At 58.3% G+C, this 15,966-nt stretch overlaps 2 protein-coding genes across 5 annotated transcripts; one reads left to right on the top strand and one right to left on the bottom strand.

Annotated features, from left to right (window-relative positions):
- The first annotated feature begins 972 nt into the window (after positions 1–972).
- On the top strand, positions 973–12,102 carry PCGF2 (polycomb group ring finger 2). 4 transcript variants are annotated; one of them, XM_060133636.1, is made up of 11 exons: positions 973–1,020; positions 3,746–3,980; positions 6,799–6,949; positions 7,482–7,578; positions 7,883–7,938; positions 8,028–8,078; positions 8,282–8,390; positions 8,563–8,617; positions 8,708–8,803; positions 9,823–9,903; positions 10,418–12,102. In XM_060133636.1, the coding sequence occupies exons 2-11, from the start codon at positions 3,819–3,821 to the stop codon at positions 10,793–10,795; spliced, it is 1,236 nt and encodes a 411-aa protein (XP_059989619.1). In that variant the 5' UTR covers positions 973–1,020; positions 3,746–3,818; the 3' UTR covers positions 10,796–12,102. The 4 variants fall into 4 exon arrangements, with proteins under 4 accessions (XP_059989619.1, XP_059989618.1, XP_059989622.1 ...); XM_060133639.1 differs by lacking the exon at positions 973–1,020 and having other exon boundaries at positions 3,154–3,980; positions 10,418–10,526; positions 11,526–12,102; XM_060133635.1 differs by lacking the exon at positions 973–1,020 and having other exon boundaries at positions 3,152–3,980.
- Positions 12,103–12,322: 220 nt separating this feature from the next.
- CISD3 (CDGSH iron sulfur domain 3) lies at positions 12,323–15,427 on the bottom strand. The gene is made up of 4 exons (XM_060135556.1): positions 15,235–15,427; positions 14,869–14,904; positions 14,181–14,300; positions 12,323–12,678 (listed from the first exon to the last, which is right to left on the bottom strand). Exons 1-4 carry the CDS (start codon positions 15,271–15,273, stop codon positions 12,499–12,501), a joined length of 375 nt encoding a protein of 124 aa, XP_059991539.1. The 5' UTR covers positions 15,274–15,427; the 3' UTR covers positions 12,323–12,498.
- Positions 15,428–15,966: the final 539 nt, after the last annotated feature.

Below are 15,966 nucleotides of genomic sequence, written 5' to 3'. Positions count from 1 at the left end.
GCCCGGCAGGAAAAAAGCGCGGGCCCACTTCCGAGCCCCGGCGCCTTGTTTTCGAGTGCATTCGGGCCTCTCGCGTTAGGCCGGGTTACTGTGTCCCGGGCCCGGAGCCTGAGCTGACGTCTTCAGCTTGCCTCCCGGTCCAGGTTGCGTTCCGATCTTGACCGAGCACACCGGAGGCGCCAGCCTCCACCACAGCAAACCGAGCCCTCGCCGCGAGACGTCCTCCAGGCCTCTGCCTCCGTCCTCCCGGCGGTTTGCTCCCCCGAAGCGCCCGGGCCGGGTCTCGGGCTCAGCGTTTCAGAGCCGCCGATCGGGCCGCCGAGAGGGCAAGGGGAGTGGGGAGGAGACGCTCGCTCTCACCCATGCAGTTATTAATTTCAAGGGAGTGTCACTTAAGTGAATGAAAATAACCCAGACTCGTGGCCAGAAGCGTCGCGTCCCCAGCCTGAGCACATTGCCCTTTGGTCGCGGCCGAGGGGTGGAGGGCTGCAGAGCGAGCCACATTTCAGCCCAGTCCTCATCTCACCATTTTCCAGGCGCTCCAGCTAGGGGCGAGGATCGCAGGGTCAGGGGGCAGGGGCGGCGCACACATATTTTGGGGGCAGGGGTTAGTTGAGGAAGGGTGAGGTCGTGGTCTAGTTTTAGGGGGCCCGGCACCCGGTTGGGGGCGCAGCCTTGTTAGCCTCTCCCCCTCCTCCTCTTCCCCTCTCCGCAAACACCCTGAAGGAATGAGGTCACGTGGGTGAGTGGTGGGCGGGACCTACTCTTGTCTGGAGGAAAAAAGCCATTTTGTCTCCCCCCCGCCTCCGAACTCTGGTCCCTCCCCTCCCCCCTCCGTCCCCTCCCCTCCCCTCCCCTCTCTCCCTCCCACCCCAAACCGCTTTCACAAACTCCTTTCTTACCGTAGGTTTCTCCCCTCTCGCCGCCCGAGCGAGCGACACGGCTGCGGCCCCCCTCCCCTCCCTTCCCTCCCTCCCTCCCATCCCCCCCTCCCCGAGACCCACCGGACCCCGAACCCAGGTAAGCGGACGCGGACTCCCCTCTCCCTCCTTCTCCTACCCCGTAACCATCTGGGGACTGGGACTGGGAGCCGGTACCTCCTTCTTTACAAACCCCTGTGGGGGTAGGTTCTGAGCCGGGCCTTCTCGCGTCTCCGCCCCACCCCCGCCGGCCCCTGTCCTAGCTCGCCCCGTCCGCCTTTCTTTCTCCCTTTTTTCTCTCCTTTTCCTCCCTTCCAAGATGGCCGAAGTGCATTCCCCTTTTAACGATTTGGCGTCTCCCTCGACCACCACCTCTTTGTGCCTCAGCCCCCCTAGACCCTGCTCCCGAGGTAGCGAGGGGGAGGGTCCGAGGCAGCCACAAGGTCTCTGGGGCTCCGCGCTGGGGCGGATCTCTGCCCCACTAGCCCTCCCCACGAGCCAGCTCAGCTCCTGGACCTCTCCCACTACTCCTTTCGGTTTGGGGAGGGGTCGCTCTCGGTTTCTTCGTTGGGCACTGGGGCGTCGTGGACGCGCGAGGACTTGAGGCGGGGAGGAAGGGGACGAGCTTTTCGATTGCTGCGGGGCCGGGGGAGGGCGCTCTTCCCTGCCGGGACCGGTCGTCTCGGGCACCCCCCCCAGTCGGTCCCTTTCACCCCGCCATCCCGGGACTGGGCGCCCCGCCCCCTCCCCTCCCCTCCCCGAGCCACCTCGGCGGAGCCTCTTTCTCCGGAACACCCCTCCTCGGGCCCCGCCGAAAGTTTGGCTCTAGGGAAGGTAGGAGCGGCCACCCGGTGACTGGGGTCTCTGATCTTCTGACCCAGGTTCCTGGGGATGCCGGGGTGGAGGGAGTAGAATGGAGATGGGGAAGATTTATCGCGATATTTCCTATCGCCCGCAGATGCAGGAGGGGGCTGGCGGACTGGCCGGTCTTCCACTGGGGAGCCCGGCTGCCCCCTCCTTTCCTGGGTCCTCCTGCTTCTATTTCTGAGAGGATGGGACCCCTCGGCGAGCAGACACCCCTGCCCCTCCTGTCTCCACGGGGGGCCCAGGCATGCCTCTCTCCCTCCCCCACAGCCCCCGTCTGCCCAGAATTGCTCCGGATGGCTTGAGGTGGGGAAGGAGGAGGCCTGGGGATGGTGAATTTGCCTGTAAATATTGTGGAAGCGTTGCCCCGCGCTTGCCCCTGGTCTTTGTCTCTCAGAGAGCCCCCCCAACCCCCGCCGTGCTGCCTCAGTCTCCAGGGCTCCCTGTCGCTGGGGGCGGGGGGTGGGTCTCCTGGTTGTCTCCCACTCCGTTCTTAAGCTTCCTTCTCTGGGCCTCTTGCAGTTTGCATCTGTTCCTGAAACTCTATAATTTCTCTTCCTCCCCCTCTCCACTCTGTTCCAAGGTGCTAGTACTTGGAGAAGGAGCATAAAGGCAGCTCTGTTATAGCTTTTCGGTGGGGAGGTTTTCCCCGGGGTTTCCTGGTTTGGAGTTGGGGGTTGAGGTCTGAGAGCTGTCTTTGGAATGAGGCAGGAAACAGGCCTGAGGTGAGACTTGGGACTTGGGCTCCAGAGTGTAGCTGGGTGGGGTTCAAGTTGAAGTCTTTGTGGGGGGTGCTCTCTCCTGCTTCTGGTCTTCCCTGGGAGATCTTGTTTGATGGAGCTGTTGCCATGGGAATGGAGAGAGCCTGAACAGGAAGAGGTGACATCTTCGTGCAGGTTGGTTGCCCACCCCACTCCTCCAGCCTCTGGCCCCCAGAGCAAGGCTGGGAGCTGCACTGCCTTTGTTGCTGGAAGACTTATGTTATAATTTACCCTCGGTAGACCGGGGATGCACAGAAGGGTGGTGTGTGTTTGCAGCTCTGGTTTCAGGCAGGGATGTCAGACTCTGTGCTCCTGGGGTGGGTGGGGGCGGCTTGTACATCTGGCAAGCGTGGGCCTGGCTCTGGTCTGGCTCTATGTGTGATGGGGTGTGTCTGTGTGTGTGTCTGGCCAAGCGTCTGGCCTTGTGTGTTGTGAATGTGAGAGAGAAATGGAGGGGGTGTGTCTGGCTGTGTGTGCATATGTGTGTGTGTATCTGGCAGTGTGTATCTGTGTATATTTTGGATTTTTGTCTTTGTTTGATCGTAGGAAGCTGAGAGGTGGGAAAGGGAGGGAAGGTAGGGTGAGCCTGTCTTCAGGAGACTAGAGGACTTTTTTGATGCTGCTGGTGGGAGGTGCAGATCCTCCACCCAAGGTCAAGGATCAGGGAACATTGAGAGTTTGACAGCATCCCAGACAGACCTCCACCCCCTACTCTCCCTACACACACACAAATACACAGGCTTGCACAACTGAACCCGAACTCCTGGGACCCAGTACAGTCTGGCTCACTGAGCTTGCACAGAGCCTGCTTCCATATCTGTATCAGGAAAGTTGGGTGAGGCCATTTGCCTCTGCCCCCTCTTTCTCCTTCAAGGCGAGAATGTGTGCTGTTGGTGATGTTTTGGCCCATATGGCTCACTGAATGGTCTTCTGTGGAACCTGGAGTCCTGCTACCTTCCGCCTGCCTGGATGGAGTCAGGCCAGGCTTACTGGTTCCTTAGATGAGTAGGAAGCCCGGCCTGGGTGCCAGTGTGGAAAGAGCACTGGAACGGGAGTCAGGCTGCGTCTAGTCCTAGAACTGCCACTGAGTGACTGCATGACCTGAGACGAGTCACTTCTTTCTGAGTTTCTTCATCTGTAAAATGAAAGGACTCGACAAGATGCTTTCTAATAAGATTCCTTCCACCTCTGCCATTCTAGATGTCTGGATGTGACCTTCAGTGACTCTTCCCAAGACTTGGAGATTTTCTAGTGAGGGAGTTGGGTGAATTTCATGTGGAGGGAAAGCAGAGCAAAGAATTCTGTAGCTGGGCATCTGAAGGAGCAGAAGGGAACCTCTGGGTTATCAGAGATTGGCTATTTCTGCAGTGGAAAAAGAAAAAAAACTAACGCTGAGAGAAGTCTAAATTACAGGGGAGCTTCCAGAAAAAGACTGGTAAGAATGGAGAGATGGGGGGTGATCTCTATAAGTAGGGGGCTTTGAGAATGGGGAAAGACACAAGCCAGGCTTGGGTGGCAAGGAGGAGTTGGGGTTGGGTGCTGATCAAGCTCCTTTCCTGCCACTATAGCTGAAACCCGGGGCACCAGGGGCCAGGAGCAAGGGCTGTTCCACCATGATGCCCTTGCAAAGACAGTGGTTTGGGGACAGAAGATATTGAAGGACTTGCCCCCCGGTTGGGGGAGGTATTGTGGGTGGGAAACAGTGCTCAGGTCCACTGTGGGGATGTGGTCAGTACTGACCTGTGAAAGCCTCCAGAGCTCCACAGGGCCACTTCCAAATGGCCCTTGGTCTCCCTTTTTCTGCTTCTTGGGACTTGTCTCTCCCTCTCCTTCACCCTCAGGCTCTTCCCTAAGGTGATGGGAGCTGGAGGTCCATCCAGTTGCAGCTGGGGAGGAGCTGAGTGGGGCCCTGGGGCCTCATGGGGGGAGAGAGATGGTGAGTGGGTGAGGGAACAGAGCTCCTGTTTACAGTTGTTCTTGGTACCTGCTGGCAGGGCCCTGCAGGTAACCATGGCAATCAGGTGAGGAACCAATCAGTGCTTCTCCCCACCCCCAGCCCCAGAGGTCTGAGGCCCCTGGGGATGGGGCAGGGGGAGCAGGGAGTGTGGCAAGGGGGCTCATTTCTTAAAGGGAGAAGGAGGAGCATTTCATCCAGTAAGCACCACAGCTCTCGCCTTCACCCGTGCATCCAGAACAGAGCTTGAGGGGTAGTCTTGGTCTGAGCGCTTGCAGAAGTGAGAGGGTGAGGGTCACGGCCATTTGCTTAGGAGCTCTCGCATGTTGAGGCCACGGTTGGCCTGGAAGGAACTGCATGAGAGTTCTTAAAAGCAAGTGTCTGTTTTGAAAACACAGTGAGTATGTGAATGAGGTGGCTAAGGCAGTGTGAAGCGCGCGCGTGTGTGTGTGTGTGTGTGTGTGTGTGTGAGAGAGTGTGTGTGAGAGACAGAAAAGAAGGCATGAGATTTGCCAATAGCAACCAGGACCCTCATACATTATCAGACCCCCAAATGTTTTGTTTCTGGCTGTGCACACACACCCTGAGATTCATCTGGACAAGGCGCACACATGGGGCAAGTAGTCACATGAGGTACCGTTGGGGGTCCAGCAGCATGTACGCATCCGATGGAGATTACACACGCTCAGCGAGTCAGCCACTTGGAGTTTGTTCCCTCCTCTGGATGGTTGTAATAATGTTTGGGCATCTTGCCAGGGGTTACTATGGGAACGACCAAACAGTGTAGTAGCCAGCAAGGCTTCTACATAATTATGAAGAGGGGACCCGTGCAGGGAGAGCTGGCTGAGGGGAGGCGGGAACCCCTTTCCTTCCTCGGGCCATGTCTGCAGGTCTTGGCCACCGCGTCTCCACTGGCTCTGGGTTTGCTTGTTCCTCTCCGTCTGCCCTGCAACTTGGTGTCTCTCTCACATGTGGCCTTTGTGTCTCTCCATCTCTTTCGGTCTCTGGCCAGCCTCTGTTGGCTGTTTGGGTCCTGGCCAAACTCATTCTGGGGTCTCTATAGAAACTGCTGATTCCCAGCTGTGAATTTTGGGTCCTAGAAAACCCAGTGTGTTGGCTTTAGAAATCTTTCTGGAAAGGAGAGAAGGATGTATGTTGTAAAAGAGCTGTCGGGACTTGGCCGCCCTCCCCAGCCCTGCCCCTTGGGCTTCTACTCTGGGAAAGAGGAGGGAGGTACCATTGCTCCTGGGCGCAGGCTGGATTTCTACACCAAGAAGTAAGCACGTCAGCCAGTCCAGACCTGGGCTGTGCCTTTCCTCCCCGGACCCCGCCCGGGCCTGGCTGGGCACTCGGTGGGCTGTGGGGAGAACTTTCTGCATAGCTTTGGCAGGCATCTCTGAGAGCCTGTGGTCTGTCACCGGGCAGCTTGTGGCCGGGTTGCAGACAGGATACGGCGGGTGGGTAGCAGTGCCCACGTGGGGAGATTCCTGCGCGCCTGGGAGGGGCAGCGTGCAGCAGGCTCTTTGTCGGGGCACGTGGTGGCCTTCCTGTGGAAGGGGCAGTAGCAGTCTTTTTGCCCAGACTTTACAGTTAACCTGCAGAGTCCAGGGCTGGGCCAGGCGGCGGGTTGGAGCCGTGTGTTCCCAACTTTGGGCACATAAGGACCATCGTCAGTACTTCCTGCTTGAGCGCCAGGCCTAGAGCCTGCATGGTTGCATATGGTGCATTTCCAGAGAGCTGCTCCGGGGCTGGGGCTGGATGCAGCAGTGCAAGGGTGAGTTATGGGGTGCCCCCTTCAGCCTTAGGGCGGATGTGCCCCCAGTGTTTCCAGGGAACGCGTCCTGGAGAAGGAGTGATGGGATGGAAGGACGGTAGGATGGATTAGAAAGACCCAGTCAGGAGTCTAAGTTTCCTCATAGTTCTTAGTGAGTTCACTTGAGTGAATATGGCTTGGGATCAGGGAGAGTATTTAAAACTCCATTCTCTTCCATTTTCATGCCTCCCCACATCCTCTGGAGAGTTGAGTAGTACTTCCTGTGGTCTAACCTCAGTCTTTCTGCTGTCCTGAGATAGAACCTGACCTTGTTGCTCAAGGTCGTGAGATCTCCAGAGCCCCTGGCACCCAGTGAACACTCACAGGGGGTCAGAAAGAACCATCCCCACATGTGCACCCTGTCCGGCCTTAAAGGGAAAGGAAGGGCCTTGGGCCCAGGAGTGGTGTCGCTTGTGGGGCAGGTGGAGTAGAGTGTGGGAGGGGCTCTTGGCTCTGTGGGTTCCTGATTCCATGTTTGTTTCCCAGGGTGACGCTCCCCAGTCCCCTGCCCCCCACCCCGGCATCATGCATCGGACCACACGGATTAAAATCACGGAGCTGAACCCTCACCTCATGTGTGCCCTCTGCGGGGGGTACTTCATCGATGCCACTACCATCGTGGAGTGCTTGCATTCCTGTGAGTTGAGTTGAGGGGCTGCTCCTCGGGTGGGTGGCCTCTGCCCTGAAGAGCAAATACATCCATGTGTCTGGTGAGGGTCCCAGGTCCCTGAGAGGCTGCCTTGGAGGGGGTACTGGAGGGTTCAGCTCAGAAGTTCATTTGGGGAACTTTTACCTGAAATCTCAGTTCTCTCCTTGAATCTCTGTGGCTGAAACTGCGCTCCCGGAAGGTGCAGGTGCCCTGGTGTGCACCACGGGCTTGTGGCTGGGGGTCGAAGACCCTGGGATAGGGTGTCTAATAGGTTGGCGCGCACACACACACACACACACACACACACACACACACACACACACACACACACACACACACACACACACACACACAATCTGTCCTCCCCCAAGGATGGATGATAAGGGGCACAGTTGCCATCTGTGCGGGAACAAGGTGGAGAAGAGGGGATACCTGAGCCCGAGCAGGGGGCATGGGGGCTGGTCCTGGGGGATGAAGGGGACTCTGACTCTTCCTCCTCTCTCCACACCCTTCTGCCAAGTCTGCAAAACCTGCATTGTGCGCTACCTGGAGACCAACAAGTACTGCCCCATGTGCGACGTACAGGTCCACAAAACCCGGCCGCTGCTGAGCATCAGGTGGGCCCAGCACGTCCTCCTGTCCCCGCCCGTCCTCTGGGGCAGCTGCCCTCTGTCCCCCAGCCCTCCTTGCTTCCTGAAGCCAGGCTGGCAGGTGGAGGAGAAGCGCCAGGCATGGACCGAATCCCCTTCCTTCCCTCAAGGGTGTATCCAGCTGAGAAGTTCTAGAGAGGTAGAGGCAAGGCCTCTAGGGACCCCCATGCCTGGGCCCTGGGTCTCGGGAAGGGAGGTGGGAAGAAGGGGCCCCAGGCTGGAGAGTCGGTGTGACGTGGTTGCCAGCAGGCCCCTGTGTGCTTCTTTCCAGATCTGACAAAACCCTTCAAGACATCGTCTACAAATTGGTCCCTGGGCTTTTTAAAGGTACCTACACCCTTCGTTGTCCTGCCACCCCCCGCCCCCCACTGCCCAAGCGTGTTGCCCCCCGCCTCAGCCTGCTCCCTCTCTTCTAGATGAGATGAAACGGAGGCGGGATTTCTACGCAGCCTACCCCCTGACAGAAGGTGAGTGTGTTCACGTGTGTGTGCGTGGGTGCTGCCCCAGGTATAAGGGCCAGATGCATGGAGGGCCGGTGGGCACCGCACACGGCCTCCCCAGCCCAGGGGTGGCTGGGCTCACCGCACTGAGCTCTGAGATCCCTGGGTCCTTGGTGGGGCTCCTGTCCCCCCCTCCTAGGCCAACGCCTCAGAGCTCTCTCCTTCCGCAGTTCCCAATGGCTCCAACGAGGACCGTGGTGAGGTTCTGGAACAGGAGAAAGGGGCTCTGAGCGACGATGAGATCGTCAGCCTCTCCATCGAGTTCTATGAAGGCGTCAGGCAAGTCTGGCCCGTGCCTGGTCCTTTTGGGGTCCTAGGCTGGGTCCCTTCTCCCATGCCATCCCCATTCCCCTGGGAGGAAAGGGTGCCTCCAGGAGGGCCTTCCGGATGTGTGCAGTTAGATCCTGCCTACACCAGGGTCTCCCTTGCTTCATTCCTTCTCCTTCTGCAGGGACCGGGAAGAGAAGAAGGGCCCCCTGGAAAATGGGGATGGTGACAAGGAGAAGGTGAGTGCTGGGGCCTGCCCAGGAGCGGGGTGTGGGCTGGGAGAGAGTGCCGGGGTGGACCCCAGCCCTTGGGTGCCTCTCCCCCACCAGACAGGGGTGCGCTTCCTGCGGTGCCCAGCAGCCATGACGGTCATGCATCTCGCCAAGTTTCTCCGCAACAAGATGGACGTGCCCAGCAAGTACAAGGTGGGTCCCTGGTCCCTTTTGAAAAACGCGTCCGTGTGTGGATGTATCTGACAATCTGTGCGTCTCAGCCATGGTTCAGGGCTGGCTGGGTGTCACCGAGGGCCTGCACGGTTGTGTAACTGAGCCCGTGTAGAAGGGTAACTGAAAACTAGATTGGGGTGGGGCAGTCTGCGTCTGCTGAAGCCAGTGTGCAGAGGTGCAGGAGACCAAGATGGTGTGTGTGTGTGTGTGTGTACATGCTTGCACGTTTAGAACTATGGCGGAGGCGTGTGTGTAAAAATGCAGGGCCTTACCTGGGCCAGCTGGCTGTGGGAATGCTAGTCTCAAATTGCCAAGGAGCTCGAGGACATCGCTTCTCAAACTTGAACATGTATGTGATCCCCTAGAGAGCTTGTTGAAATGCAGGTGCAGGTTCTTTTTTTTTTTTTGGCTGTGCCTAGAGGCATGCGGAGTCCTAACCACTGGACCGCCAGGGAAGTCCCAAAATGCAGATTCTGATTGAGTAGATTTTGCATTTCTGGCAAGCTCCCAGGTGCTTCCGGTGCTGTTGGTCCATGGACTGTTGAGGCTCTAGGACAGTGGATCCCAAACTTGGCCACATGTCAGAATTACGTGAGGGGTTGCCTATCGAGATTAAAACTCGATTCATGTCATACCAGTTAAAACCATCTCTGGGAGTGAGGTCCAAGCACTGGTGTGATTCCACTGTGCAGCCTGGGTGAGAGTCGTTGCTCCACAAGTTCCTTCTCACCTGGGCCTTTTCTTTGCCTGTTAGCTCCTCTGGAGAACATGCCAGAGATAGAAGGGGACCCAGACCACCGTGTGGATTGCTGGGGCTGGGGCTGTTGATGATGTGGGTATCTTCCCTTCCCACCTGCTGGTCAGGAGTGATGTTGGAACAACTCTGATAGGGAGGTCGAATCCATCATGAAACCCCAGAGTAATGAGGGACCACCTGCTTGGAGCCTCTCTGCCAAACAGCTGGAGGCTTGAGCTGCGTCCTCCCGTTCCTCCTCCAGGTTGAGGTTCTCTATGAGGACGAGCCGCTGAAGGAATACTATACCCTCATGGACATCGCCTACATCTACCCCTGGCGGCGGGTGAGTGGGTGGGGTGGTACCAGCAAGGGGACAGGGCCGAAAGGGGACACTGGGCCATCACGTGGGCCACCCTGCTCTAATCACAGACAGTTTATCCCTCGTCTCATGAGCTGGACATGTCCAGGGTGGCCTGCCACACACCAGGTACGCCTCCGGACGCTCTCTCACTGATGACTTTCCGCACTCAGAAGGAGAAAAGGACCCCGGGGCAGCCCACGTGCCCCAGTTGGGTGTGGAGGAGTGAACTTTGCCTTCTGCTCTTTGGCCTCCCTCTCTCCTTTTTCTGTCTCTGGTCTCACGTGCGCTCTCTTCCTCTCTGGGTCTCTGTGTGCCCCTGTCTCTCCAGCCTTGCTTGGTCAGCCCTACGTCGCGTGTCTCCTCCTCTCTATCCAGTCTTTCTCCTCTCCAAGGCCCGGACCTTCCCTTCTCCCTGTTTGGGTGCCGTGGGGTGAAGGTGGGTGGCTGCCCCATTAGCCTCTTTCTCCTGACACCCTTCCCTCCCCTCTCCCTGCAGAATGGCCCTCTCCCCCTCAAGTATCGCGTCCAGCCAGCCTGCAAGCGGCTCACCTTGCCCACAGCGCCCACCCCCTCCGAGGGCACCAATACCAGCGGGGCGTCTGAGTGTGAGTCAGTCAGCGACAAGGCTCCCAGCCCTGCCACCCTGCCGGCCACCTCCTCCTCCCTGCCCAGCCCAGCCACCCCCTCCCATGGCTCTCCCAGCTCCCATGGCCCCTCGGCCCCCCACCCGACCTCCCCCACGCCCCCCGCCACAGCCAGTGGGGCCACCACAGCTGCCAACGGGGGCACCTCGAACTGCCTGCAGACACCGCCTTCCACCAGCAGGGGGCGCAAGATGACTGTCAACGGAGCTCCCGTGCCCCCCTTAACTTGAGGAAAGGGACCCTCTCCCTCCTTTTCCAGCTATGCCTCTCCACCCCTCCACTTTTTCTGGGCCCCCTTTTCCACCTCTTCTACTTTCCCCAGCTCCCCCCACCTTAGGGGTCGGGGATGGGTTTTATAAATAAATCTATATATATATGTACATAGGAAAAACCAAATATACATACTTATTTTCTATGGACCAACCAGATTAATTTAAATGCCACAGGAAACAAACTTGATGTGTGTGTGTATGCGTGGGGGATGGGGTGCTCAATTTTAGGCGGTCTTGTGTAATTTGCTCTGCTCTTTTTGGGGGTGCCTAGAGGTGGATTGGTGGGGCCACTTGAGGCTCGGTGAAGCCCTGCCCCATCCTCCTTCTGTTTCTCAAGGCATATGCGGTGTTGGAGGGGCCCCCACCAACCCCCAAAGCTTTAGGCACGACTCGAACCGGCTGTGATGAGTGTCCACCCTGCTTCTCTCCCCATCTTGGCTGCTGTCCTGCCCTGACCCTGACCAGTACCCTCCCCCCCACCATTGTTGAATGTCCAGAGAATTGCTAAGACAGTGCCTTTCACAAATGCAGCCTATCCCCTGGTTCTGAGGAGCAGGTGGGCAGTGGAGAGGGCATCTCCCTTCCCTCCTCCTCTTGCAGTAGAAACTTTGTGTAATAGATAGTTCTGCCTTTTTTTTTTTTCCCCTGCGTGTGTGGCCTTTGCATCATTTATCTTGTGGAAAAGAAGACTGAGGCCACAGAAGACCTCAGCCCTTGAACTTCCACTGTGGTGTCAGCATTGTAAACCGCTTCACCCCCTTCTTCCACGCCCCCCACCCAGGAGCCCGCACTAGCAAGGCGGATGGGGAAGTCTCACCTCGGGGCCTGTAGTGGAGAGGTGGAAGGGGGGGTGTTGACCTCAGATAAGCACAGACCCCAGATTTTGCCAAAGGCAAACAGTCCTCCAGTGCCCTCCCCACCCGCAGCTGAGGCCAAGTCAGGAAAGAACAACAGGCATCTAAAAGCACAAGAAGACAGAACCTGTGAGATCTGACCTCAGCTCCATCCCAAGAAGTCAAGTGGTCTGCCCCCTGAGGGGCAGACCCCAACAGACCCCTGCCCACCAGTTTTTCCTCCAATGGACATAGGTCAGATCGGGACGAGGGGAGGAGGCAAGACTATCACAGCCTATGTGTTTGGGGTCAGGTGTCCCCCAGTGGGTTTGTCTGTGTTCACACCTCGTCCTGTGTCTGAGGTGCTACGGCTGTATCCTCCTCCTGGGACATCTGTATCTCCTGGCTTTGTAATAAATGCTGCGTACTCTCCAGAGCCTGTAGTTCTTTGGGACAGAGGGGACAGGGAAAGGGTGGCTGGGTGCCCTGGCCTCCTCCTCTTGTCTCTGGGCTCAGCCTGCCTTGGGGGACCCTATATGGAGTGAACCTCAACTGCCCCCTCCCTGTGGCCAGTCAGGTGTCCCCAGCCCATGTTAAGATCCTGAAGGGGGACCGGTCATGTCCCTCACACCAGTGACCACAAGAACGCCACTCTGGGCCGGCACGCCTATTTAATGCCATCTTTGCCAGCAGGCTTTGGGGCAGGGGCCAGTTCCAGCCACCCCAGACTGGAGACCTCGGGTTACGGGAACAAGTCCTTCACGAGCCAGCTACGGGTACTGGGGTCCCTGGGGTGGTCCCTTCTTGGGCCGGTCAGCAGCCGCCCCCTCAGAGTGGGGAGCCCACTTCTGCCTTCCGCACCCGCTCACTCCTGTGGGTGCCATCGCAGTACGGGGGCTTCTGGGTGGCCTTGCAGGTACAGAGCGCCACCATGCGGGTCTCCCGGGCCTTGAACTTCAGTGGGGATAGGCCAGTGCGTTTGAAGAAGTGGGAGCCATCACAGAAGGGCTGGTGAGGGAAAGAAAGAAAGTTAGAGACCCAACCCCACCTGCTGAGGCCGGGCAGGGCTGGGAGAAGCAGCACACGGGGCTCAGGGCCCAGACTCCTAAGTGATGCTGCCTGTGTTCGCTACCACACCTGTCTCATCTGTAACGTGACAGTAAAAAGAGTAGCGTCATCCCAAGAAAATAAAATACATTATGGTTATCATGCACTTTGCCAGTAGAAAGTGTTCAGTAAGTATGAGTCTTTACAGGAGTAGTTTCTGGGGTCCCCAGAGGACCAGGACACAAGAACAGAATTTTCAAGGCGAAATGGGCCCTTAGGTATCAGCCATGTTTACGCTGATAGGTGTTTTGTTTTTTTTTTTTTAATGGCTCTGAGTCTCCACTGGTTCATGAAATTCATTTCCTTCTCCACATTCTTGGGGTAAAAACTTCTCTGGGTGGGCTTTAAGACTGGGGTATCAATTTTGTTTGGCTCCAGGAAATAACTGGGAAGGGGGGAAGGGGACGTCCCACAGCAAACTGGCTGCCTGGTGTGAGCATCTATGCCCTTCCATCCCGGAAGGTGTTCCTGGGTAATGAAAACAGGCCCAGAGAGGTGGTTAGCTAGTTAGTTAATGGCAGAGCTGGACCCAAGGCCTCTTGGCCTTGGAGTCAGGGTGGGATAGGAGAATGGATGAGAGAAGTGTGCAGATAAAAATAAGCAACCTGTCCCAGAGGGCAAGAGGCAGAGAGGCACAGAGGGCCCTCCTGTGCTAGGCCTCACCCGTGGGCTGCACAGCGCCACCCCCGTGAGGACCTGCTCAAAGTCCACAGCAAATCGGTGGCAAAGCGGGACTCGGGTCCCTGGGCTGCTGACACCACGCCATGCTGCTTGGAGGAACACAGTTCAGAGCCCGCTCAAGAAAAGAAAGGGACCCCGGAGGCTAAGAATATGAGGCAGGTTCCTGCTGGACGAAAGGCTCCTGGAGCAGAAGAGAGAAGGAGTTGGGAGCAGGCCGCCAGGCTGACAAGACAGCAAGAAACCAGGGAAGTCACAGAAACCGAGGAAGGGTTTTCAGAAGCAGATGCCAGGAAGGGGCACACAGGGCCAGAGAGGCTGTGCAAAGTCTGCCCAATGCTGGGGTCCAAGGCCTGGGAACCTTTGACCCAGAGGCTTCCTAGGAGGAAGGAGAGAGGGGAGAGAGAGACAGGGCAGAGCCCGGAGCCTCTGAGAAGGAGGGAGCACCGGAAGAGGAGCACAGAACCCTGGCTCCACCCGACCGGCCCCGGGACTGAGTTTCTGTCTCTCTGGCTGCATCCTGAAGGAGGGATGCAGAGAACGGTGAGCTCAGGGCTGTGAGTGGCGCTGGCCTGAGAGTATCCCTCCCCACCAGTCTCCCTTGTTGTCCCTCAGGTGTGTGTGGGAAAAAGAGGAACGTCTTGGGTGGGAGTTCCTGGGCAACATGTAGCGTCCCCAGCCACAGCTGTCATATATCAACGGGAAGGGGGACACAGGTCTCTCACCTGCTTCTTGCTGTGGCCACACACACACCACCTGTAGGTTTTCCCAGCCACCAGCTCCACCTTGATGGGTGTTTTCAGGGCCACCACGGACTTGGCTGGGGTTTGGGGGAACCATTGGGCCTGTGGCAGAGAAGATGAGGGAGTGAGGGTCAGCTCATGCCCTGGAAGCACTTTCTTGCCTGTGGCCTTGTCCAGTTTCCCAAGAGCCTTGGCTGGTGACAGGCTTCCTCTGCAGGAGGCTGATCTGATGCCACCCTGCAAGGACACTCCCCCCAGGACACCATAAGGCCCCTGAGCTCCAGACAGAGAAGAGATTTCAAGGCCATGCAAGCACATAGGTTTCGGGGTCCAGGCCTTCCTTTCAAACCCTGGCTCTCACCTGGGTGCAAGGGACGGGAGGCTCAGGATCCTGCCAGCCTAGGCGGGGGTAACTGCACCTAGGGCTGGGTTTATCAGGCACCGCTGTTCTCAGGGCAGAAGCCTGCTCCCTGCCCTGTGCCCTCTGGCCACTCTATCTACCCTGAGCCATTGGGAAGGTAGCTATGGACAAGGCAGTCTCAGGCTGAAATCTACAAAGCAGGGCTGACCCATTCTGGTTCCCTCCTCTGGTCTCTACCTTTGGGGTCTCTGGGCCTGGGGGACTAGGGCAGAGAGAAGTGGAAACGGGGTATTGGTGGGTAGTACTTACCAGCCAGGAGGTGATGTCCCGTCTCTGGTTCAGCTTCTGCAAGGCAAGCAGGCATCGCAAGACGGTGGTTTGGAAACAGAAAAATATAAAGTCAACGGAAAGCGGAAGACTTCCAGAGGGAAGTCATCTGGGAGGCAAGAGACGACAGGGCTTAGGCGAGTGGGAGAAATACGAGGGTAAGAATAAGGGGTCCCAAGAGAGGAACGGGAGTTGCTGGGGGAGGTGCTGGCACCCAGCGGGCGCTCAGGGAGGGCTGCGAAGGACCAGGCGACGTAGGGGCTTCAGGGACGCTCAGCCGAGGGGCGGGCGGGGCGGGCTCGGGAGGGGAGTCGGGGGGGGCCGGCCGGCGGGGCCGCGGCTGCTCACCAGGGCCGCCGGCCTCAGGAGCGCCCCCGCGCCGCCCATGTCGGCCCCGCTGCCGCCAGCGCGCCGGCTCCGCCTCGCGCCCCGGTCACCTTCCCGCTTCCCCGCCTCCCACCGGCCCGGCCCCGCCTCGGCCCGGAAGACGCTGCGGGGCTCGCGCGGTGCGGGCCGCGGGCCTGCGCAAGCCGACCAGCCCCAGCCGCCGGAAGTCGGGCCGAGGAGCCGACCCCGCAGCCGCCTAGGGGGCCCCGGGGTGTGGAGGGCTCTCCGGCGCCCCCTTTGGTTCCCGCGTGTCTGCGAATGACCCGCGCGGAGCATCGCCGCTCATTTCCTTGCCTGCGCCTCCCGGGCCCCCCACTTGCGAGCGGGGACCCTGACCGGAACCGTTTTCTCTTGCGGAGCCTTAGGGCAGTGCTTCTAGAAGCGCGGTGCGGACACATCTCGTCGCCTCGGGAGCTTGTTTTATCGGATTCGCGCCTGGCCCAGGCCTACACATTACATTCTTATGGGTGGGGCACAGGTATCTGCGTTTTCAATATGCAGGGTATTTCGGATATGTTGTGCATTTTGGTCTCTGAACTACTATTCCAGGTGCTTAAAGAAATGTTCATTGACCATCCCCCGACCCCCGATCCCTTCCCAAGGCTCCCACGGATGGCACTCCCTCTCCCTTTCCCTTCAGTAAAGCCAGACAAAGCAGGGTCTCTTTGGATTTTTTTTTTTTTTTGTAAAACA

Source organism: Lagenorhynchus albirostris, chromosome 20 (assembly GCF_949774975.1).
Source record: "Lagenorhynchus albirostris chromosome 20, mLagAlb1.1, whole genome shotgun sequence".
NCBI lineage: Eukaryota > Metazoa > Chordata > Mammalia > Artiodactyla > Delphinidae > Lagenorhynchus > Lagenorhynchus albirostris.
This window is presented reverse-complemented; position numbering and strand designations above follow the sequence as displayed.

Coding starts and splice junctions, on each gene's coding strand:
- PCGF2 (XM_060133636.1), top strand. CDS start 3,819: ATGTGGAGGGAAAGCAGAGCAAAGAATTCTGTAGCTGGGCATCTGAAG. Junction 8,079..8,281: donor AGCCTACCCCCTGACAGAAG/GTGAGTGTGTTC, acceptor CTCCTTCCGCAG/TTCCCAATGGCTCCAACGAG. Junction 9,904..10,417: donor ACATCTACCCCTGGCGGCGG/GTGAGTGGGTGG, acceptor CTCTCCCTGCAG/AATGGCCCTCTCCCCCTCAA.
- CISD3 (XM_060135556.1), bottom strand. CDS start 15,273: ATGGGCGGCGCGGGGGCGCTCCTGAGGCCGGCGGCCCTG. Junction 14,905..15,234: donor TCCTGAGGCCGGCGGCCCTG/GTGAGCAGCCGC, acceptor CTTGCCTTGCAG/AAGCTGAACCAGAGACGGGA. Junction 12,679..14,180: donor GTGGCCACAGCAAGAAGCAG/GTGAGAGACCTG, acceptor TTCCCTCACCAG/CCCTTCTGTGATGGCTCCCA.